At 36.5% G+C, this 23,984-nt stretch overlaps 1 protein-coding gene across 1 annotated transcript in view; it reads right to left on the reverse strand.

The window, feature by feature from the left end:
* The window catches only part of LOC140147259 (uncharacterized), a 59,353-nt gene that overhangs the window by 21,763 nt on the left and 13,606 nt on the right, over positions 1–23,984 (reverse strand). The window contains exons 18-39 of the mRNA XM_072169038.1: positions 23,734–23,955; positions 23,160–23,378; positions 22,610–22,984; positions 22,187–22,379; positions 21,640–21,905; positions 20,958–21,100; positions 19,880–20,060; positions 18,909–19,034; positions 17,535–17,909; positions 17,105–17,119; positions 16,092–16,269; positions 14,214–14,485; positions 13,264–13,385; positions 11,721–11,883; positions 11,343–11,450; positions 10,604–10,979; positions 6,649–6,778; positions 4,982–5,210; positions 2,543–2,578; positions 1,837–2,058; positions 929–1,150; positions 108–332 (exon numbers count right to left, since the gene is read on the reverse strand). Coding sequence (XP_072025139.1) covers positions 108–332; positions 929–1,150; positions 1,837–2,058; positions 2,543–2,578; positions 4,982–5,210; positions 6,649–6,778; positions 10,604–10,979; positions 11,343–11,450; positions 11,721–11,883; positions 13,264–13,385; positions 14,214–14,485; positions 16,092–16,269; positions 17,105–17,119; positions 17,535–17,909; positions 18,909–19,034; positions 19,880–20,060; positions 20,958–21,100; positions 21,640–21,905; positions 22,187–22,379; positions 22,610–22,984; positions 23,160–23,378; positions 23,734–23,955 — 4,398 coding nt within the window. The remainder of the gene's footprint in view (positions 1–107; positions 333–928; positions 1,151–1,836; positions 2,059–2,542; positions 2,579–4,981; positions 5,211–6,648; positions 6,779–10,603; positions 10,980–11,342; positions 11,451–11,720; positions 11,884–13,263; positions 13,386–14,213; positions 14,486–16,091; positions 16,270–17,104; positions 17,120–17,534; positions 17,910–18,908; positions 19,035–19,879; positions 20,061–20,957; positions 21,101–21,639; positions 21,906–22,186; positions 22,380–22,609; positions 22,985–23,159; positions 23,379–23,733; positions 23,956–23,984) is intronic.

Below are 23,984 nucleotides of genomic sequence, written 5' to 3' on the forward strand. Positions count from 1 at the left end.
CCTTCCTTCATTCTTTCGTTCCTTTCACTTTGACAGAAAGTAGTTTGGGAGTTGGGGGTTATATGAGTCCAAGTTCTTATAATGTAAGAACCCTTTATATTACTTACCCACAGTAACCACAAAGGAACAAGACGCCAAGTTCCCTGCGTCATCTATTACCGTACATGTTACTTCCGTTGGGGTCTCATCAGGGAAATCTGAACCCGACGTTTGATCACAGGACAGTGTTAGTGCAGTATCAATATCGTCTAATGTCACTGGATCGTCCCATGTTACTGGGTTAGAAGAAGCCGTTACGTCAAGGGGACACATAATCACTGGGCCCTGTTGATCTGCACAACACAAAATGATACATTATATTTCAATAAAAAATGGGCAATAAAACTTGATATTTTTGTTCAAGTGGCCCATACACGTGCAATTTTATTGGGCAATATCAAAGACCCGAATTCAAAATCTACCATTATGCACTATTAATGATCGTGTGTACAGTACACAATGGTATATTTTGTATCGTAGAGTCTTTGATATTGTCCAATAACTTTGATCGTGTATGGGCCGTTTAGCATTGTTTCTTTAGAATCCGCGCCATGTCTATGGATCTATGGTAACCATTGTCAGAACCTTTGTCTAAAATATGTCTAGCATGTTTCAGGATGTGCCTGTTACACGTCTTTAGCATTATCATACTTCTAGGGTTCACTTTCAAACAAGTTTCAAAATTCTGTCTAATCGTAATATACCAACAAATATTTGACAACATAAAACACATTATTACGTTATATTAGGTACGTTACGGACTCTCTTTGAGTGTTAGCACGAACTGGTAAAAAACGGTGCCTTGAAAAATTGACTCAATACCCTATAAACTTCATTATAGTTTCCTCAAAGTTTCAGTGTAATAATGATTTAAATAATGATATTGTACCTATAGTAACAGTGAAGCTACAAACTGCTGAATTGCCTTTGTTGTCGTCAGCAAGACATACTACGTTGGATGTTTTTCCAGCTGAGAACTTAGTTCCAGAGGATGGCAGACAAGTAATATCTGGTGATGTTAGAAAGAAATATGGCATTGGGTCTTGCCACGTGGCTGTACTAGATCGAATGACAATATCAGGAGGGCAAATGATTGCAGGTGTTGATTGGTCTGTTGATGTAAAGATAAAATACAATATTAATCAAAATAATGTTCCCCTTGATCTACATATTATTACTTTTGCCCTCATCTGTTTGGTTGGTTGGTTGAAGTCTTGATGAAGTACAAAAATACAAATTGGACTACATTGTTGTACAATGACAATATTGATAGACGTTGAAGAAAATAATTCTGATTAGACCACATTTTGTTCGTCATACATCTCCGGATGCAAGATTATCATTTCAAATAAAATTTCTTGATTAGATGCAAAATTGGGACACTTTAACTTTGCCATAATTTGCAGTTATTTCCGCTAAAACCTAAACTGTTACTAGAAAGTGTAGGGCTTAAACTAATGTACACTATGCCAAAAGTTTTATATAATTAGTGACAGTATAAAGTATACGTATATTATCGTATAGCATGCAATGTTATCGAATGAAACATATCTTGGCATAATATTATGATTTTTGGATCTACCAGATGCTAGCAAACAGAGAGAGAGAGAGAGAGAGAGTACGGTGACCCCGGGACGGTGACTGAAAAGATCATATGTGGAAATCTACCAGTTGTGCACAAATTAATACAAATCAGAGATATGTAATGGCAATTGGACTACGGAGAAGTCTAAAACTATATTCCATTAATACGATAGCTTTATTTGTTGTAAAAATGCAGAATTAAGTTTAACTCACCAATGGAAACGGTGAATCGACACGTTGCCGTGTTACCCTCGCTGTCATCAGCAGCACACTTAACCACTGTTATTGCTCCAGCTGAGAAAGTAGACCCTGACCGAGGAGTACATGAAATCATGGGTGATGTGGGGAAATCAAATGGTGTTGGTTCTTTCCAGGATACTGTTTTGATGGGATATACGATATTGGATGGACAGTCCAGCGTAGGATATTTCAGATCTGTTGTGATTAAATCATAAGGTAAAATATTGATATTGCGTCGGATAGTCCTTTCTCTATTATAGGTACCTATACCGGTACGTCACTACCTTGGTGCAACAGTTACTGCATCGATAGTGATTATCTAATTTGTACTATTAATATCATATTTTAGAGGTATATATTTATATTCTCATCTTGATTAATTTAGCATGACCTCAACCGCCCCAATATTGAAATTTGAGTGATCTTGCAATGAGGAAATGAGGGTATGGATCACGAAATGCCCCTTTAAGGGAACAAGTTATCCAAGTCTGACTAGTTAAAGAATGTCATGAAAGCTTCCCCATTCGAATAACAATGTCTCCCCGGGAATGTCTCATGCAAACGTTCACTAACGTGCAATTTTTGTTCTCAAAATCTTAAGATAAATATACAGTTACGAGACTTTTTCAAGGTCAAAGATAAATATAACTCACTTATATCATAAGATTGGCAAACTTACCCGGATCCTTTATGCCAAGTAAATTGTTCAAAGCACCTGATGAAAATATTAATTTAAAAACAAATGAATTAACAAACTACGTCATGTACTATAGTAAATGGTTTTTAAGTTTCTTTGGTTATTCGAGCTTAAGGGGTTGTTTGGAATGACAGGTGAGTCAGGGGTCAAAAACAAAATTTTTACCTTTTTGACCTCAGCACATGTGTATGTATGATCTGCCATACACAAATTAAAAAAACAATACCTCAAAGTATCATTTTTTAATGTTTTTGTCATAATCACGCTTTTCTACAAATTTCATCTGTTTGTACCGGGGGCGTGTCTGTTGCCAGGTTGGCCTACATGACAGCATAGACACACGTTACAACCTTGAATAATAATACAGAATGACGTTATATTCTTCTTAACCTATCTTAGAACTGCCTATTATTTCAATTGTTATACTGTTCTGGTTGGTTTATTGCATATACTGTATAGAAATTATGCAATATGACGTCGAGCATGACAGAGTCATCTTCATTCAAATAAAATTCAGGTACCCGTAAGGTACCACGGAGCAATTCGCACGATAATACAATAAAACAGATGAAAGGTATGAATGGTTGTGGAATCGAATTGCAGACCTGTCCCTCTGTCACCTTAGAACTGCATCTCGTAGGCAATGGTAGGTAATAAACCAACCGGAACGATATAACAATTGAAATAACAGCATGTCTTGGTCTCAATTCAAGATGTGCAATTTGGACACACCTACTCGTTGGCTGATTTATACTTCAACAGTTCCTCAAAGTGATATCAGAAAAGCCACTATCTCATTGTTCATTGGCCCGCAGTATGCGCTCGCCCCAGGGCACTCAACTTTAGAATTGATGGGTATATGTGCCTACATTTTGTACAAGCGTCGCGAAGTAGGCGCATATCAGTACAAAACGTTGGGTTTTTTTTTATAAAAAAAGGGTCAATTATGTACAATCAAAAATGAAAAAGGGGTCATTGGGTATAATATTTTGAAAACTGAAGGTGCCTGGTCATCGGGTATAGTCGGCTTCAAAAGAGGGGCATATATTGACAGGCACATACCGTCACCTCTAAAGTTGATGCCCCCGGTGCTCGCATTATATTTTGTTCATGGCTCGGCTTTTAAAACTCCCACACATCACAATAAGGCTATTGAAAAGTGTATAGAATAGCTAATGATAGACTGGTCCCTGCGATTAGTCGCGGACCCGAGCGACAATATAGTAAACACATCGAGTTTATAACACAAGTGACAGTAGTCGTGAATTATGGAGGGTTTCATTGAACTTCTACCAGCAAAATATGGAATAATACTAACACAAGACACCAATCGAGATGATGATACCAGCCATAATGGAAGGCTTGTATTTGACCTTCTTATGAATCCAATTTCGTGGCGAGAAGTTAAAAAGGTAATGTATATTTCAAGAAATTTGGGTTCAAAAATTCCGTATCAGCTCGTATCATCAATTCCGTAAATATGGCGTATAGAGGCACAACTTGACAATAAACTGAACTATTTAAACGTAAAGGACGCACTGGATACACATAAATTTGTGTTTCCTTGCTGGCGGAATAGTTGTAAAACTCTTTTTGTCAAAAAAGTTGGACAATTTATGAATTATGATTGGCAAAATAGCGAAAGGAAATAGACTTTTCCAACCATGTAAAACTACACTGGGTTGTTGACATGGTCGACATACATTAAGACATACGCATGTTCCTAAAGTAGGAGGTAAGTACTATAATTAATTGTTTAAAGTGCTCAACATACCAGCAAAAAGTCATAGGGTCATCAGAGTACAGGGACTTTGTGAAATACTGGGTACAAAAATAAAGTGCGTGAGCCGATATGCAACATCAAATATAAAAGCCGATTTACATAATTTCCCATGACCTTACAGAAGTGATCGTGCTCAAGTATAAAACTATAGAGTTTGGTCCTTGATATGCACCATCAATTGTGTACTTGTGATCAATATTGCTAGGCAAACAATCACAGCAAACATGCCAAAATCCTCCCATTTCTCCTCCATTTACACACATATAAACCCATCCCTTAACACAGATCGTATTCGTATAATTGATACCTTCCGATTCGTTGTAGAAAGCATTATCAATATTTGCATAATTCAGTTGGATGGCAAATGAAGATTTTTCAAGATCATTGGAACTGTTAGTCGGGATCTAACATTCTGCCACAAGCTCACATCTTGTGGCCGCAAGCGTTTTTGCAACGACCTTACATTACAAAAGAAAGTTCTACATAATGATGAGCAATCAAGAAAATTGGCAGAGGTTCGGAAAAGCGATCCATTAAGACCCATGGATTGTCTGACAACTATGACACGAGTTGTCCATTTAAATATTGAGAACCACTAAATAGATAGGGCTCGTCTATAGCATCGTAAAAATAAATACCTGCTCTATATAATCCATATATAGCCAATGCAAAGACAATAAGTATAATACCAAGTATGACAAACACACAGATATATATACATTGTTTGCGAGATAGAAATGACCCCGATTGAGGTGGTGGTGGAGGTGGTGTTCTAGCTGGACGTGTTGTGGATACACTTCCATTTTTGTATTGAGGATTTTTGTGTGCTGATATCTCGTGCATATGAATCGGATGGTCTCCATTTTGCTGTAACATAAGAATTAAAAGAAGAAAAAATTTATACTTCGCTTTATGCTTAGATTAGGATGTTTACTTTCCGATTTGTGTTCTGTATCAAATATCCCCTAGGTGGATGTGATTGTCCTGATAATGGCGTCCCGATATAAAGTCTTTATTTTTACCATGCTTTGTTTATAATGCCCTGCTGGTGTCCGACTATATCTGCGCATGGGGAACCACTGCAGACATTGAACTACCAATACATAATATTATAATTATACCATATTCTGCCAGAATCAACTGTTTCACGAACTCATTTGTCATACGTAACATTTTGACTGGAATTCACCATCATCAAATTCCCACATCATACAAGCAGTTCAAACAAAATATAACTTAATATTTTAGACACGAACACAGAAACATCTGATACTAAATTGCAAAGCGTATTGCGCACTCGACTCACCCCCTCTTTGCCTGATTCCTTTGGAATGTTGAAGCAAAAAAAAAAAAAGGGAAAAAAAAAGACGTCCTAAGCGCATATGTCGGAGTTAAAATGGAATGAGACTTAGTTACGTAAAGGACTACTTATGATGTATCATAAATGGTGTTAATGTAATACACCATGGACTGCGTTGTAATGTAGTCTAGTAACTAGTAATGACAAGGCAAGGATTGACTGCCTTTAGTCAACTATATTTACGAGGAGGAAACAAAGTACTAATTGAAATTACATTTAAAAAATAGGAACACGTCTGGAAATTGAAGGATTCACTATCACACAAGAACGCCCATTTCAACTAGTAATGACAAGGCAAGAATAGACTGCCATTGGTCAACTTTATCGTTGGAGAAGATAAATGACTAATCAAGTTACATTTAAAAAATATTAACAAACTGGAAATATACGGTTTTACTCTATCAAAGAAGAATACGCAATTGAATCAGGACTATTAGTATTAAGGGTACTAAGGTCTCTTTCGTAAATATTATACCGGTAGAATTATGTCGTCTGTTCTGTGTGAAGTGTTATTCTACATGACAAGTGTCAGGGTAAATATTATTTGTAATTTCTGCTTGTTTAGTATGATACAATCATTCTATTTCGATTATTAATTCTGGATCAACGCATTTTAATAACCGAATTGGCTAACATAAATAGTTCACCTTTATAATTGAATAATTTTCACGTAATAAAATCACACTACAGTTTTATAGTAAAAAAGCTTGTATTTTATTAACACATGTTATTGATATAATAAATGATTAAATGAATACACATATTATGATCGTTTACGCATTTAAGTCGATTTTTAACGCTGCACCACGCCCGGGGCACCACATTAACCGTACTTGCCAATACAGAGCGCATGTGCCATGTGATTGCTTGAAAATACTAGTTACTGAAAATGGTATGCCTTTAACTTTTGCTACAAAATATAGATATTCAAAAGTCCAAACTTACCGAAGGATTTTTTGAAGTCATATTTAAGTTACTTTCACCAAAAAGATGCAGCTGCCGAACTGAACTTGCGTATACCATGTATGCGTTGATAACCAATTCAAAACCAAAACAATACCATGGCTGTTGTATACATAATAGCCAATTGTTTCAGGTTCACTTGATTTAAAACAAATTCAATAAATTTCAAGGACACTGAGCATCACGCCCAATTTAGCATTTAGGTATCGTTATTTTTCTTCTATTGTCTCATTGTATCTGGTGTTATATCTAAACATTATTTATTTGACGTTTTACCTCCCAACAATTTGTCAACATGAGAAACACAGCTCAAGATTTCAAGTTTAAACTCTGTCCAGCACGAGGTGTGAAAATATTTGCATCACTGATGTTGTTACTAGCATATTCAGGATATTCTTTAGGACGTACTCCTGCATAAATTATTTCACACTGGATAGATTATATATTTCATGACAATGTTCCCACGTTTTAGGAACATGACAATGTTCCCACGTTTAAGGAAAAGTGACATAAGCACATTCACAAATAATAGTTTAGTCACTTGTCTATTGTTTTTCAAGGTTTGTGAATATAGACAATCGTCCATGTATAGTGACGTAGAAGAGGAAACTAATAATACCTAATGTGACTTAGCCAGTGAAGGGGCCAAGGAGACCTGTGCCCACCAGAAATCATGTACCTTCGTTACATCACAGATTGTCGGTACACGACGTCCCGAGCTGTGTGTACCGACAATCCAGGAAATAACAATACTACATATTAACAAAACTGGCCAAAATATGCTTCTTCCCTTTCGACTGTTTCCGCCCATCAAAACAAATTTTGGCACATTTTAGCAATAACATTGCAATTTATCGCGTGTTCAACGCGCACCAGTAACGTCATCCTCATTTAGGGCCGGCATAGCACTGAGCGCTGGGGGATCAGAATCCAAGACCAGAACACTCGTCGATACGGTGATTATGTTTTTGTCTGTACATTCTCAGGTTTGTGCCCCTTGTTACAAAACCCTAGCTACACCACTTATACTCAATACCTAACACTACTATAGAGTGTATGCAATAAACCCAAGCGGAACGAGAGTTGCTAAGTAACCGCTAACCGAACCATAAACACATGCATGATCAGAGAGCGAGTCTTCAATTTCCCCATAGCTTCCCACGTTGTATACACGTCAGTCGAATTTGGCGGTGTTCGTTTGTTTGTCCTCCAAGTTATAGCATTGTTCACTTTGTGTTGAACATTGTAAGTGGGCCTCACTAATGACATAACGGTTACTGTTATATCATGTCAAGAGGCCACTTTCATGAATAAGCTAAACAGCCTATGTGGAGGAATTGTATGCATGAGCAATCACACCAATGACGTAGTAATGAATACCCTCTATATTCAACTGTAGCTGCTCCGAAAGTTTCGACAGAAACAAATGAATTATATAGGTTTGGTCGGTTTGTGTTATCAAAATGTAAAGTTTTATGCGAATTATGCATGACGCATTCATGACAGTACACTAGTGGGACCACACCCATAATATAAATGTGTTCAATACACATCTCATTCGTAAGGTAGAATACAAAGGTCATCAAATGCTATAACATACTCTATTGGCGTGCCCATGGGAAGGGTTTGGGGAAGGCTTAGGAACCCAATCCCTAGATTATCCGCATAAATCTAACAAAATCAACACAGTTTGGCTTATTTATGCGATCCAACATCTCATTACAAAGGGCTCCATTAATCGAAAACAAGTCATGCTGTACACTAAACCTTATGTACGACAGCGGGAAAATATACAGCTTGCATTGGCTGCATTATGTAATACGTTAACACAAAACGTTTTCGACATCATTCGCAAAAGGTTATAAAAGGTTGTCAGAAATAATTCACGACCTTTATATAACCCGACATTTAAATGTTATTAAAACGTTTTGTAAAAAAACATTTTAAGAACATTTCTGTGTTTGCTGGGTGCAAATATTTTAACATAATATTATTTAAGTGTTGACAAAATATTTGGCCAAAAATGTTTGCAAAAATAGTTTACAATGACATTTCGAAAACATGTTAAAAATATTGTTGCAGTGTATTTTCATACAAAACGTTTTAAAACGATTTCATGACCTTTATATAACCCGACATTTTAATGTTATTAAAACGTTTTTACCTAAACCAAAACCCAGAATATAACTTATTTAAAACGTTTTAAAAACGTTTTTGTGTTTGCTGGGTGATATGTTGTGATATTTTGTGACTGATTCATTATTTCCTTACGCCAATTACTGCTAATATCAGAATTGATATTGGCAGATCGATTTTTATGATATGAAACCGTTTTATATAAAATTTATACGGATTATATACCAGTCAATAACTCTCCATATGGGTGTGAATCACCTGTTGCATATGATACATGAATTACCCTACATAATATATTGAACGTCCAGTTGCACCTTTTAAACAATATAAAAATACTGACCCATAGTGCTAAATTCGCCGTTGATATAATATTCAATTATTTAGCTATCAGATCATTGCAGATTGTATACTGATCACGGAACTTTGAAATGTTAGCCAACCAATAAGCACAGATTTTATTTAGATTCATACTGATTTGATGCAATGGATCAATTTATGGGGGTTCGTTTATATGAACTATGATAAGTCCAGAACCACATGTTTCTCATTTACTTGTGTGATACAATCAAAATTACTTTGACAAGTTAGCAACAAAGAGTTGTACCATCAACAAGCCATTATTCAACAATGCTGCTTAACAATATGCAGACTATTGTTCTCATTTGGGAACCCAAGGCCTCACATAGTATTGTTACTGTGCATCTATCCACTGTTTGCTTTGTAATGGTGCATCCAACTGAAATTACTATAGCATCACAGCCCAATCCAATATCGCACAGGTAAATCAGATACATGTGTTTCTGGACTTAACATGGTTTGGAACCAAACTTTACATATGTTATAAATACTAAAATAGGTTAAACGCCCGGGTTAAACGCCACACTTTGGTGAACGAAGTTATCTTCGCTGGGCAGGTGCAATTGACCTTGGAATTCAAAACCTCCTATGTGAAAAATTAAAATGAGCCTATCAGTTACAAACCTTCTTTCGTACCAAATTGCATTCAGTATTAAAGTATGGCATACAGGATGCGACTTTAATTATAATATTATAGGCTTATGTCTCTGAAGAACACTTTTGTTCAGTAATACGCAATGAGACAATGAGAGTTATTTTCTTCACATTCGGCCCATCCACATTGGCTTGTCACTCTTTTTGAAGTCTTAACCATATCAATTATCTTATCCGTATATATTAGACAATTCCGAATAATCTTGCTTTTTATTACAAATCTATTATTAACATAAACCTGTAGCACTTCTAGTATTGCAAATTAATAGTATTTAAATCTTATTTGTGGTAGATGTTTTAGGGGATAACCACTTCTGGCCTCCATGGCCTTTTGATTATCTCCTCCATGTAATTTTATTTTTTGTCTCTTTCGTTTTATTTTATACTTATTTTATATTCTTGTTTGTTATTTAATGTTGATGTTATTGTAGATGATGTGGAAAATAAAGACTTATTATTTATTATTCAAAATGGATTAAATATTTTGAGAAACCCAAACATTCAAAACCTTTAATCTTTAGAGAATCTTTATAAAAAACATAAGACCCCATAATCGTTAAAAATAATAATACTCTTTATGTTAAATCATTTAGATTTGATTTCAACATAATCAGTTTGTAAATAAAAAAAAATGTAAAACAATTAAAGGTTTAAGTTATTCACAAAGAGTACTTAAAAATTACATTAAAACAAAAAATTGAACAGTTTGTAAATATTAATGACAATTGCTAAATGACTGACTGATTTTATAGTATTGTAGTCAATGTAATTTATGGACAAATAAACCAACTAAGTATAGGAAACTTGAATTTGAAATCCCGAATCAACAACGGATGAATCAGAACTAAATGACATCCAGGCTTGGGTAGAAGTTATAGTGTGTGCAGCAGGCGTTGTTACCGTACCAGTAAATTCCTCAACTTGGTTAGATCTAGGATCCGTACCACTACCTATTCTAACAAAATCATAGTTCGTTTCCAAGCTGAAGTCAAGAAGAGTGATCACAATGTTTGTTCCACCCGGAGACGTGAAAAACCAGACGCATTCAATATTAGCGCTATAATCACTTGGGTAATTTGCTGATGATATTGTAATCATTTGTCCGGTCTGGTCAGCTAGTGTTATTTGCTGATCTGGTGTATCGCCAACTACCTTGCAACTGGCATCTGATGAAGAAAAATTAAAAATCGTTAAGGGATCTGGAATGAGCGTTTTGAGAGTTTCGACAGTATTTTTTGTGGGACATGAGAGCACATCAGACATATCGAATTGCATTCTGAATACGAAGTGTCTTTCTGATATCAAATAATTTTCATTTTTTGATATTCACGGTTTAATACAAATTTTATGACAAATTATTAAAATTTGATATTTTTCACATTTTTGATATATAACCATAATAACAGTCCTCGAAGTAAATTTTATAAATCTAATGATACATTCTTAAAGTGTATGTAGCTGGGAGGAAAAGCCGACGATCAATTGAAAATGTTGACCTGTCATATTGAAGATATTTAAGTGTAACTAACCACAGTTTGCTTCATCTTCATTTGTCGAACATTCAATATATCCATTACATCGTCCTGTAGTTAGGTAACATCTACCGTCATAACACATGGCTCCCAGGTTTGCGCAATCTAACAACAAAGAAATAGGGTAATTGTTTGAAACTTCTTGTTCTTATTTTCCTTGCATTCAGTGCAGTGGACTGTATTGTTTTACATATTCCATATTCAATTATTGTAGAAGGTGCATGTGAATGATGAGTGCCGGTCAGTATGTGTTACCTTATGTCAAGCTTAAGCTGGTATGTCTTTGAATGACATTAAAATTGCATGAAACTAGAGTCTATGGTGAAAACCAATTAAAACGAAAAGAATTGAGTTAATGATAAACTGTTTTTGTACCAGCATCAACAGCCATTGAATCCTCAATGAAGGTTAGGAAATTAGAAATACGTATAAATGGATGTAGGGCATCTTCAGCCTCGCAGTACGAATTTATAGTAAGTCCCACAGCACGCCATTTATTATCGTCTCCAACGCACACCAAAGGACCACCATAATCACCCTTGATATAAAGAAAACAACGACATTTTAAAATTATTATCTGTAGTTCTGTAGTTATATCAGAATTACAATTATGCAATCCCATTTCAAGAGTTGCTTTTCTTCGTCATATAATTCAGTAACAATCAGGGAAATTGTTTTTCATAAATACAACAACTGTATACAGCTGCTGTAGTGTTGTCTTGCACCGTCAAATGTTGCAAATGCATTGTGCATTGTAATTTTTATGTGAATTTATAGTGCAATACTTTGTTTATTTTCATGACCAGCTTGCAAGGGTGGGGTCCACTCATCTTTTAGATGTCAGTGCTTAATTTGCTACTTTTGTTGGGCCCTGGCAGCCCTTGCTTGCTGGTCTAATTTTGCTGTATATTTTTGTTGAAATGCCTAATGAATAATAAATAAATACATTTCCCTTGTTCTGCGCATCGGATTAGTTTAGATTAAGTACTGCCGCATTATTTAAAAATTCTCTTCAACAAGTTCAAAACAATTGCAGAGTTTAACTTCAATATTACACTATTGTTTTTGCTCACCTAGAATGTTTTTGCTAGATCGACTAGAGTCTTTACAGCAGATGGAGATGCTCTGATTGTAGACAAGACCCAGTCCAGGCACCGTGGATGCTCATGCTCGTCGGAAATTTCGCGAAATAAGGGGACATTTTCAGATGAAGAAACGCGATTCGCGAAACACAAAAAAGGAGTTATATTTCATACAACTTGCTCGTGAAATTTAAAAAAGAGTGACCTTCACTTGCGAATTAGATGTATAAAATATCTCAGTTTCATTATTCCGTACGGAGCACATTGCATCACATCCCATCACAAATGCATAATACAACCGAGCTTTAGGGGCAGACAAAATTTGTTGATGACCCATTCTGGGGGTTCCCCATTGAATTAAAACAATTCTGCAAAAATACGTAAAAAAATCGCACATTTTTCCTGGTTTATGATGACATTTATTCACTTCACCTGTAATTATTGGGAGGGGGGCTGAACGGTATTCGTGAGGGGGTTGAGTTTCTAAGCCTATGGCGGGTGTCCGTGTATTATACGTATCATTAGAAAGAAATATCGTTCGTGTTTTAGAGTAAAAAAGGGTCATTGCTAAAGGGCAAAAAAGTAGCGAAATCGCTAAAAAATTAAATGCAAAATTGACTGTTTTCAAAGGTTGCCGACAAGTATGAGTACCCGCTAATACAGGGTGACAATGTAGTATTACATCATAACCATCTGCTATAGACGCCAGTCATGCTAGTAGATCTAGCGAAAACGTTCCATATTATCAAAAATTGTGTAATGTTGAAGTTAAACTCTTTATTTATCACTACATGATTATCCACTCCGTATATGTATTCAAAACAATTACAACTTACGCTGCAGGTACCTGCCGTACTTGTTGCAGTGTCTCGAACGCAGAGATAATTAGTGCTGTACCCGCAGTTATCTGAAGCCAAGTTAACCTCCGCCTCTCGCAGGGTATCCACATAATTGGCATCTGAAAAAAATTAAGTTGCCGTATATTGACAATTAGTCAAACATTAAAATTCATTAGGTCGTACACTAAATGCACTAATGAGACAAGGGTTTGTTAAAAATATACATTTTTGTGCGTTATTTCACATCACACCTGTATTAAATAACTACTACAAAAAGAACATTCCCCCTTTCTCCAGCCCTCGGACAGGAGCGGCCTGGGTACACCATTGTTAAAGGCCGACAACTCACCCACATAGGGCCCGTGGAAGGCTTGCAAATCAGTTCTTGTATATTTGGACATGATTTGGAGGATCAAGGCATTTAGCGTATTATATGATTTGGCCGGCAAATCCCCCAGATCTGAATCCCATCGCGTATCTGTGCGCTCCCTTCGCGTATCTGTGGGATACGCTGAAGCAGGCCCTAGATGACAGAGTGGATGAGTCTTGTCGACTCACAACATCTCATACAGCAGGAATGTGATACCATTGCACAGCATCAAGCATGTGTCAAGTGGCACACCTCAATACAAGACAGCTACTGAGGCAAACACACGATATAAAGCTCAAAAATACTGTATTACATTACTTGGCAATTTTCTCATTCAATATGAAGCCAATCGAGTCATGCATGAAAGCACTTGTTGGGTTCAAATGCTCACTCAGTGTGGATGGGGTACGCTTAATGTGCCAAGACCCATTTTAAGATATACGGTCAAATGTAAAGGAAAACTCATTATTGTATATTTAAAAAGGACTTAATGCGGGAAAGGCATCACCAGTTTCATTGAAGGCTATAGTGGTTTACAAATCTACAATCAGGTGACGGTTGCAAGTGCCAAACTAACCTGCGGCCAAAGTTTTACCCCAGCCCAAAATTCTGCATTTGCTCGTAGCGTCACCCGCCATCATGGCATAATCTTCTGTTTCTGTTGGTGCTGTGTGTAAGCATGCAGGTGCCACCTGACTATTGAATGTCACTGCCGTACATAATTTGACGAGCGCGATAGGTCGGTCGGGGTTTATGAATACACCACAGATGTTACTTTCCACGTGCGTGCTTACTGTTGAAGACGGCAATGTAGTATGGTCACCAAACACGACGTAAGAGGCTTGAGAACTGCAAGTATTTATACCATAAACGCATAGTTAGTTTCAAAAAGGTTACCGTATCATGCCATAAACACATAGTTATTTTCAAGAAGTTTGTCGCATCATGCCACAAACGCATAGTTAGTTACTAGAAGTTTGTCGTATCATGCCATAAACGCATAGTTAGTTACAAGAAGTTTGTCGTATCATGTCATAAACGCATAGATAGTTACAAGAAGTTTGTCGTATCGTGCCATAAACGCATAGTTAGTTACAAGAAGTTTGTCGCATCATGCCACAAACGCATAGTTAGTAACTAGAAGTTTGTCGTATCATGCCATAAACGCATAGTTAGTTACAAGAAGTTTGTCGTATCGTGCCATAAACGCATAGATAGTTACAAGAAGTTTGTCATATCATGCCCCAAACGCATAGTTACTAGAAGTTTGTCGTATCATGCCATAAACGTATAGTTAGTTACAAGAAGTTTGTCGTATCGTGCCATAAACGCATAGATAGTTACAAGAAGTTTGCCGTATCATGCCACAAACGCATAGATAGTTACTAGAAGTTTGTCGTATCATGCCATAAACGCATAGATAGTTACAAGAAGTTTGTCGCATCATGCCACAAACGCATAGTTAGTTACTAGAAGTTTGTCGTATCATGCCATAAACGCATAGTTAGTTACAAGAAGTTTGTCGTATCGTGCCATAAACGCATAGATAGTTACAAGAAGTTTGTCATATCATGCCCCAAACGCATAGTTACTAGAAGTTTGTCGTATCATGCCATAAACGTATAGTTAGTTACAAGAAGTTTGTCGTATCGTGCCATAAACGCATAGATAGTTACAAGAAGTTTGTCGTATCATGCCACAAACGCATAGTTAGTTACTAGAAGTTTGTCGTATCATGTCACAAACGTATAGATAGTTACTAGAAGTTTGTCGTATCATGCCACAAACGCATAGTTAGTTACTAGAAGTTTGTCGCATCATGCCACAAACGCATAGTTAGTTACTAGAAGTTTGTCGTATCATGCCACAAACGCATAGTTAGTTACTAGAAGTTTGTCGTATCATGCCATAAACGCATAGTTAGTTACTAGAAGTTTGTCGCATCATACCATAAACGCATAGTTAGTTACTAGAAGTTTGTCGTATCGTGCCATAAACGCATAGTTAGTTACTAGAAGTTTGTCGTATCATGCCACAAACGCATAGTTAGTTACTAGAAGTTTGTCGCATCATGCCATAAACGCATAGTTAGTTACTAGAAGTTTGTCGTATCGTGCCATAAACGCATAGATAGTTACTAGAAGTTTGTCGTATCATGCCATAATCGCATAGTTATTTTCAAGAAGTTTGTCATATCATGCCACGAACGCATAGTTAGTTTCAAGAAGTTTGTCGTATCGTGGCAGCATATGACATTCAACTTTTATGTTCTCGACTTCATAATAGCTCATAATAAAATGGTAAGACATTACCAGAATACTATCACATTATCGGAAAAGGCATTTACAAGTTTCAGTGAAATAAAGAATAAGGTTTGTCACGCTCAATAAGCTTTACTACCTTATTTACTCGAGGTATTAGAGTGGTACTTTAAATTATATTCGCAATGACTTACAAACACGATCTTCCTGTAATTGCCCATTGATTATCGATCAGCGTAGTGCCACACACATGAGCATTCGATGATGTACGTATCGAACCCATCCAAGGCCATCCTGCAGTTACCTGTGACCCTCCAGATATCTGCGGTAATACCGATGGACGTGCTCCACAGACTGTTGTATCCAAATAAGCTAAAATAATATAATAACATTCTAACAGTGAGCATGGATTGTTCGTACTGTCATTGGTATGCACATAAACGACTAAAGTAATGTACTTATTTTATATACATATAGTCTGTGTGAGTTAAACAAACACAGACACTAAGGCACCACGTCTTATTTGGTCCTATAGTGCTATCGGTGTACGGTTATGTGCCAATGACTCTTTTGGTCATTACCCGGTGATGTAATGAGCATCATAAGCATAATAATAACATTTGCATAGTGTTTTTCATACAAATAACAAAACAAAAGCACTATACAAATGTTCAGGGTACGATAGAAAGAGCCATCGGTTCCTATCGGGCACCGATAGTGCTATAGGATCAAAAAAGATGTTGTGCCTATAATTAAAGACAGAGATAAAAAGAATTTATCGCGTCTGATGTCATCTGTCAATCAAATTCGAGCACGGTTTGTTTACAAGTGTCGTGATATGATGACTTGCTGAACGTGGCAGTATAACCGGGCGACTTATTGTTAATTTTGCACCTTCAAACATGCAAACCATCTCAAAAGTTAGGTCTTTATAGTAGGAAACTTTCTTTCGCGAAGGTACCATGTCAACAATGCCTAGAAAAGCTGCTTTTTGCCTTGAAAAAGTACGCAATTTTTCGCCCTCTGCTGCTATTCCTTTTCTCCGATCAGCACCAGATAGATCGGTCTTCCTTTTACGCGCAATTAACCTATGTTAACCAATCAATGATCGTAATTGACAGTGACATCAGACGCGATCAATTCTTTTTATCTCTGTCTTTAATTATAATCAGTTTACTATTTGAAAGAAGAAACTGTGTTTACTTACCTGGATTGGTATAATCTGAAAGCAACAACAGTACAAACAGAAGGGATTTTACAACTTTGCTGTGGTTTAATATGATCGTTTAACAGGAAGTCAAGGTCAACATGAATGGCATCAGAAACGAACATTTGTTTGGAATGTAACCTGATCTTAAACTAATCTTCTCCTAATTTCGTGTATAATTACATGAAGGAATAACCAAAATTTGTTTAAAATCCATAAAATCTATTTTTCATGTCTATCTCTCATGCCTGTATGTGTGTGGAGTGCATATATTAAGACAAAATGGATAAAAATGTTCGTAACTTATGTTATCTTTAAAAAAAAAATTTTTATATAGATCACAAACCCTAATTTCAAACATCTACACTTTAAAGCACTTTTATACTGATTGAAATTAGTATCAAGATTTATTATCAAACGGTTGTTTTACCTCCTGGATTAACAGCAGTTAAGGTTACTTGAAAGCCTCTATAGTTCACATCATTCCCATCATCAGTATCCATGGAGATAGCAACAACATTGCCACTCGACACCCATGTACTAGGAACAGTATTTCCAGTGTAAGCGAATGTCCTTGCCAACGGGCTGACACCTGTAGTCGTTCCTACATACACGTAATCATCTTCGTTTTGTAAATCAAACGTGTTGAATTCGACTAGTATGACCATATCTGCAGGTGCCGTGAATTCCCATTGACAGAACATCATTGATGGATAGTTAGGATTGGCATCATCGTAGTTGGGCGATTTGAAGACGATATTTCCACCAGAAGCAATTGTGTATGATGTTGTTCCACATGATGAATCTATTATAAAGTTGATTACAAAAAATACCTAATAATTAATAGAGGATTACTACAATTTGTTTGGTCCGGGCAAGAGTGGTCGGGTGCGAAGCATGGTACAAATACTTTTTTTCAGGCTTTGTCAGCTGGTTATGCGCCCGCTGCCTTCATACCGTAAATAAGTTTTTTTATGGACTAAGTGATGTCATCGTCACCTTTCAAGCTCTCTCAGAGGGCAATGACATCAACATTCCTTTGTCATCATCAATGCCAATTCTTGACTTTCGGTGAAGATTGTGAAAAAAATAAACTTTCAATTTTTGTTTAGGTACTTGGATATGGCTCGACCAAGAAATGACTTGACTATTGTTTCTTATTGTAATACTCTCAATCAACGCTTTTCTTATTCATGAATTCATCAAATTCGTGTCAGTGTCTTTTACACTTTGTTGTAGATTTTGGGAAAGAACAGGTTCGATGATCATTCCAAAATCAAATTCAAGTAATAGGCCTTTGACATAAAATCTCATTATATACTCTCGTAACAAAATGGTTGATATCACAGGATTTATAAATGCACTATTAGTTATTCGAAAAGTTTACTTGCGCTAAGGCAACGAAAAAAGAAAACCCTGTTCTACGGGCCCGACCGACCCAGATTTTGAACAAATTGGGAAAAAATTTCCTATACAAATGAATGCCGACCCAAATTTCAGGAACAATTTTTTTTTTGTATTTTCTCAAATTTCAAATTATTTACAGATTTTGGTTATTTTTTGGGTCTTTTCCAAAAAAAAAAAAAACAACAAAACACAGGCCGACCGACCGACCCTACATGAAAGGTCCGTCCGCCCGTAGAACAGGGTTTCTTTTTTTCGTCGCCTAACAGGTCAATAATTAGGAATCTCAATAAACTAATTTATAGTTACAATAACGATGATTATACTGATGAATTATCATTTTAAACAGGGCTATTTTCTACTGATAACGTAATGCATCGGATATTGATGAACAACTTACGGCAGTTCAGTTCATCTTCATGTCTAGGACATTCATACACAGCAAGATCACATACACTTGATTGAAGAATACAAATTTCACCAGAGTATGATGAACACTTGTAAGTGTCTGTGTCGCAGTCAACCGCTAAAAATTAATGTCAAATAATCAAAATAAATATTTATATTTGCAAATGACAGTTATTTTAAACAGGATTTGTCGTTTTTACAAAGATCAGTTATCAGGGCCGTTCCGACCATTAGGCCAGGTAAGGCGGTCGCCTAGGGCGGCAAACGCAGAAGGACGCAAAAAAAGGGCGCAAAAAGAAAAAACGGGAATGGAGAAAGAAAAGGGAAGAAAAAATGAGGGCGGATAAAAAAAAAATGGGAGAAAAAATACAAATAGGTCAAAACTGATGAGTTTTCAAGGGGCCCCTTAACACTTCTTTGGTATGCTTTGGTGGGGCGGCAGGGAGAGGCTTTGCCTAGGGCGGCAAAATCCCTAGGAACGGCCCTGTGAGTTATCAGTTAACAAACGATCTTAACAAACGAGAGAAGAGTAAAATACATTTTACAAAGTGATTCAGTCAACCTTGCCCTACACTAAGTATCTTTTGACAATGACATGTTCGGCAGATAAATGAATCAGTAATTTAGATAGTGTTTTTATTGTCTCTCTATATTGTAATGATGAGATGTATATAAAAGTATACATTTTCAGAAAGGAAATGATGCACGGAATCCCACTAGCATAATATATTTATGCAAAAATTCAGTTTTAGAGAAAATATCAAAATTTGATTTTACTCGAGGAAAGTATACAATCTATAGATGCGGATGTGTAGGTGTATGCGCACGTTGGCATATTAATATGTGAATGGGTTGGTGTATGAAACATATATGTTTATTGAAATGAATATAAAGAACACTAATATAAAGTTATATTTTGTTTTGATATTAAATGATACTTATTAAGATACATTATGCAAGTACCGTTGATTGCGTTGGGTCCATTAATTTGACCGTCAATCCAGTCATAAAACGCCGTTACCCTGGCAAAAACACTAGGCAATGATTGCGCACAATGTCCAGAAGGACCGAAACTAGTTACACCTAGTAAATGCCATCTGTTGTCATCAGCACCACGACATATCAAGGGACCTCCACTGTCACCCTATAATAAAGTGATTATATATTTATGATGATGATAATAATAATAATAATAATAATAATAATAATAATAATAATAATAATAATAATAATAATAATAATAATATTAATAATAATAATTATTATTATTATTATTATAATATATAATAATCCGTAGTAGTTATCCGTTCACGAGAGCCAATGACACGCCAAGCAAAAGTGTTAATATATTTATGTCCAACCGGAAAAGACAGTATACAAGACAGCCTTACGTCTTAAGATGAGCATTAAGAAGAAGACCAAGTTTTATAGTTGCCAGCATAATCGACTTACATTTTTTCTACGAGCTAAGTCAGTATTACTTTTACCGATGACCCATTTTGCAGTTTCCATGATTACTATGGTTTGCAAGACAATACGTATATTCACGGATGTTTTTCGTTACTCGTCTCACTCTATTTAAAGCCATAATATAATAATTGCTGAGGAGGACACCCTCAATATTTTTCAAAATTCTTTTTTTACACGATTCTATTGTACTATGTTACACCAACATATCCTGTAAAAATCAAGACTCTAGGTGCTGTAGTTTTGTCAAAATCTGAGATTTTGAAACAAAAAAAAAACCCACAGGAACCGTCGTTTTATTTAGTCGAACGCATACACGATGTTCATAACACAGTACGTGCATGGCGTGCGGGACGGTAACCTACACAACAAAGGATCGTGCCATAACACGACCGAAGGAATGATACGTATTGGCGACATCGGCGCTGGTAGTAAATTCAATTTTTCTTTGCTTTGCCTTAGTTGTTCTGCTCAAAAATAAAAGGGGATATATCTGACAGTAAAAGCTAACATTCTATGGCAAAGTTATGCAAATCTATTTTGTATAAAAATGTTATAATATGGCTTTAATTACCTGACATGTACCCACACCCGTAGTATCCGCCGGTGCTATCCCAGCACATATATTGTCCATCGTTATCGTTGAGCCCCACTCCGCACTACACTCATCATACGTCCAAAGAGGAACAGCAACCTCTTGTAAGTGCTGCGGAGATGCTATAAGATTCAAAATACAATTATTGTGGTTACTACGGGATTACTATAGGTAATCTTTCCAGTAGGAAGGAGCCACCTACCATAAACAACGCTTTTCAGAGCCACAAAATCTCACCGTTAAGTTAAACGGTTCTTTCCAGAGCCACTAAATCTTCCATATGACCAACCTTTTTAGTGGACAAGGGGCATTCTTCCCAGGGCCACAAACTATTCAGTTGGAGGAAGACACATACTAAAACGCTCTTTTTCTTTTGAAAGCCACCATATCTTTTGTAGATTAGGGGCAAACTACTTTATCACTGGGCAAGGGTCAGCCGACAATGATACTCTGTAGACAAAGGGCAGTATACATGCAGAACTCCCAATAGCTTTCTCGTGAAAAAGTCAACAGCTAATACCGACAAAAGTTTGACAGTTAATATATGAAAGTTTGACAGTTAATATATAATAGCTTGAAACCCCAATTTGTACTCAATCATTAACTTCTGCATAGAAAATAAATGCATTTTATTTCCATTATAAAGGACCATTTTACAAACCTCCGTTATACTCCAGCCTGCCCCATCCAACATTGTAGCAACCTGTGTAATGATCTGTCTCTGCAGTCAATGTCGACAAACACATAGGACGAACACAGTCATTGAATGTGATAGGTTCTTTGAATTTCAATAAGGCAACATCGTTTCGAGTCAAATCGTCATCGTAGTCTGGATGAGTGATGATTGCAGAAAATTCTACTTCTACATGGTACTGGGTAGGTTCGTTTCTTATGGTGTCACCAAATACTAGTTTCCTTGTTGGTCCTCTGCAATAACAAGACCAGTATTAGTCAATGCATGTAACAAAGAATTTGAAATAAATTTACAAATTTTAACTTGAGGAATGATAATAGATAATCTTTTATAATTTATCTTACCTGTTATTAAAATAAAAGTCGTGTAACTATGAGATCGACATGAACAATTTTGTTCCTCTATAAGGGTAAAGTAATTAATAAATGAGTTTAGTGGCAAATGTTTTCATGCATTCTAATGTGCTATTACCAAAAAAGTTTCAGTTGTAACAAAAGCAGAAAGAAACGCTTACATGCAATGTGCAGCAGTGATAGCCCAATTCTCATTAAGCAGAGTTGCCCCGCATCGATGGCCGTTGTTTTCATCACGGAGCGATCCCATAGATGACCATTCGCATTCATCTGCGTCAACACCATTGACAATACGATTATTTGCGGTTGCTTGTTGCAACACCTGTGTGCCACAAATACCAGTGTTGAGAAAATCTGAAATGTAACAACATACAGTGTGTTATAGTCATACTGCAATACCAGCCTTTAATAAGTTGTATTTGATATTGACAGCCGAATTTTTAGATTACCAGAAATGTAAAAATAAACATGCTATGTCAACACCAAATCCTAAGGCGCTAAAAATTCCAATTTTTAAAACTACGTACGCGGTCTCCCTTTTCGGCCATATTGAAAACATCAGTTTATTTCAATTTCAAATTTACCTCCTTCTGGATTCAAACATAATTCGTTTGATGCGCCAGTATCATGGAAGTCGTTGCAGTCCCAAGCCCATGGACTAGCTGGAAAAGCGGCATTATATTGCGTTTCACAAGCAGTTCGTACAACTTGACATAATTGTCGACACGGATGACGAGTCCAGCCCTTGTCCGGGCAATCAGGAAACAGTTGGGCGCAAAAGAAAAGCTCTGCATTCGCATGGCAGTCGGTAAATGTAAGACTATCAAATCGTGCTTCAGCATCAGCTGAGCTCGTATCGGCAACAGAATTAGGAAACAAAGTCATGTCGTAATCAGTATAAACATCTGTCAGTAACTGGGTGCACTTTGTAGCAGTGGCAGGAATTGTTCCACATCCACCTAAAATATGTCATAAGAGAAGAGATTTTCAAATTTCAAAACACTTGAAAAATGAGAGAGACGCACTGCTTGGTGGCAATTGTTAAAAGAAGTTATTATGGGACTACTGAATCTTTACATTTGTTTACACACGAACACGAACCAAAACACGCAATACCCCACCTTACATACATACCTCGAGTTACAGTGAAGCTACAAGTATTAGAATTGTCAGCATCGTCAGTTGCCGTACATGTAACTGTAGTTACACCAGCTGTAAAAGTGGACCCTGATGAAGGGTTGCACGTAACCTGAGGAGAAGGGTCGTAGTTGTCATTGGTAGTGACAGCCCACGAAGCCATACTAGAAGAAATAACTATGTCTGCTGGACAAGTAACAGTTGGTGCGACTTGGTCTGTATACAAAGAAGGTAAATTGTGTTAATCTGATTTAGTTCTAGATAGATAAGATAAAGATTAATCCGGTCAATATATTTGTGGAAAGATCATAGTTTTGTCATTAAACCTGTGAAATATTACGGCTGAAAGATGTTTTGTTTGGATTTGAAAGCCAAAATTTATCCAGAGAGGGTTAATCCATTTCTTATTCACCATATTTTATATTCTATGGGCCTTCAAATGCACATTTTTGGCACACTTCAACAATATTTGGGAGACATAAGATGATTTCATAGTGGTATATTTTGGAACTTGTCTCCATCTATAAATCGCGGCAATACTAAATTTCTCAAAATATTATTTATAGCTTACCCACTGTCACAGTAAACATGCACGTTGCCATATTGTTCGCGTCGTCGGTAGCTGTACACGTCACAGGTGTTTGACCGACTGTGAAAGTTGATCCCGACGTATGGGTACAAGTAATTTGCACTGCGTCATCGATATTGTCATTCGCAGTTGCAGCAGACCAAGTTGCAGTCGTTGTTGAAACGACGACATCAGCTGGGCACGTTATCGTCGGATTTGTTTGGTCTGGAAAAATTGTATTTAAGAAATGAATT

Source organism: Amphiura filiformis, chromosome 3, assembly GCF_039555335.1.
Source record: "Amphiura filiformis chromosome 3, Afil_fr2py, whole genome shotgun sequence".
Lineage (NCBI taxonomy): Eukaryota > Metazoa > Echinodermata > Ophiuroidea > Amphilepidida > Amphiuridae > Amphiura > Amphiura filiformis.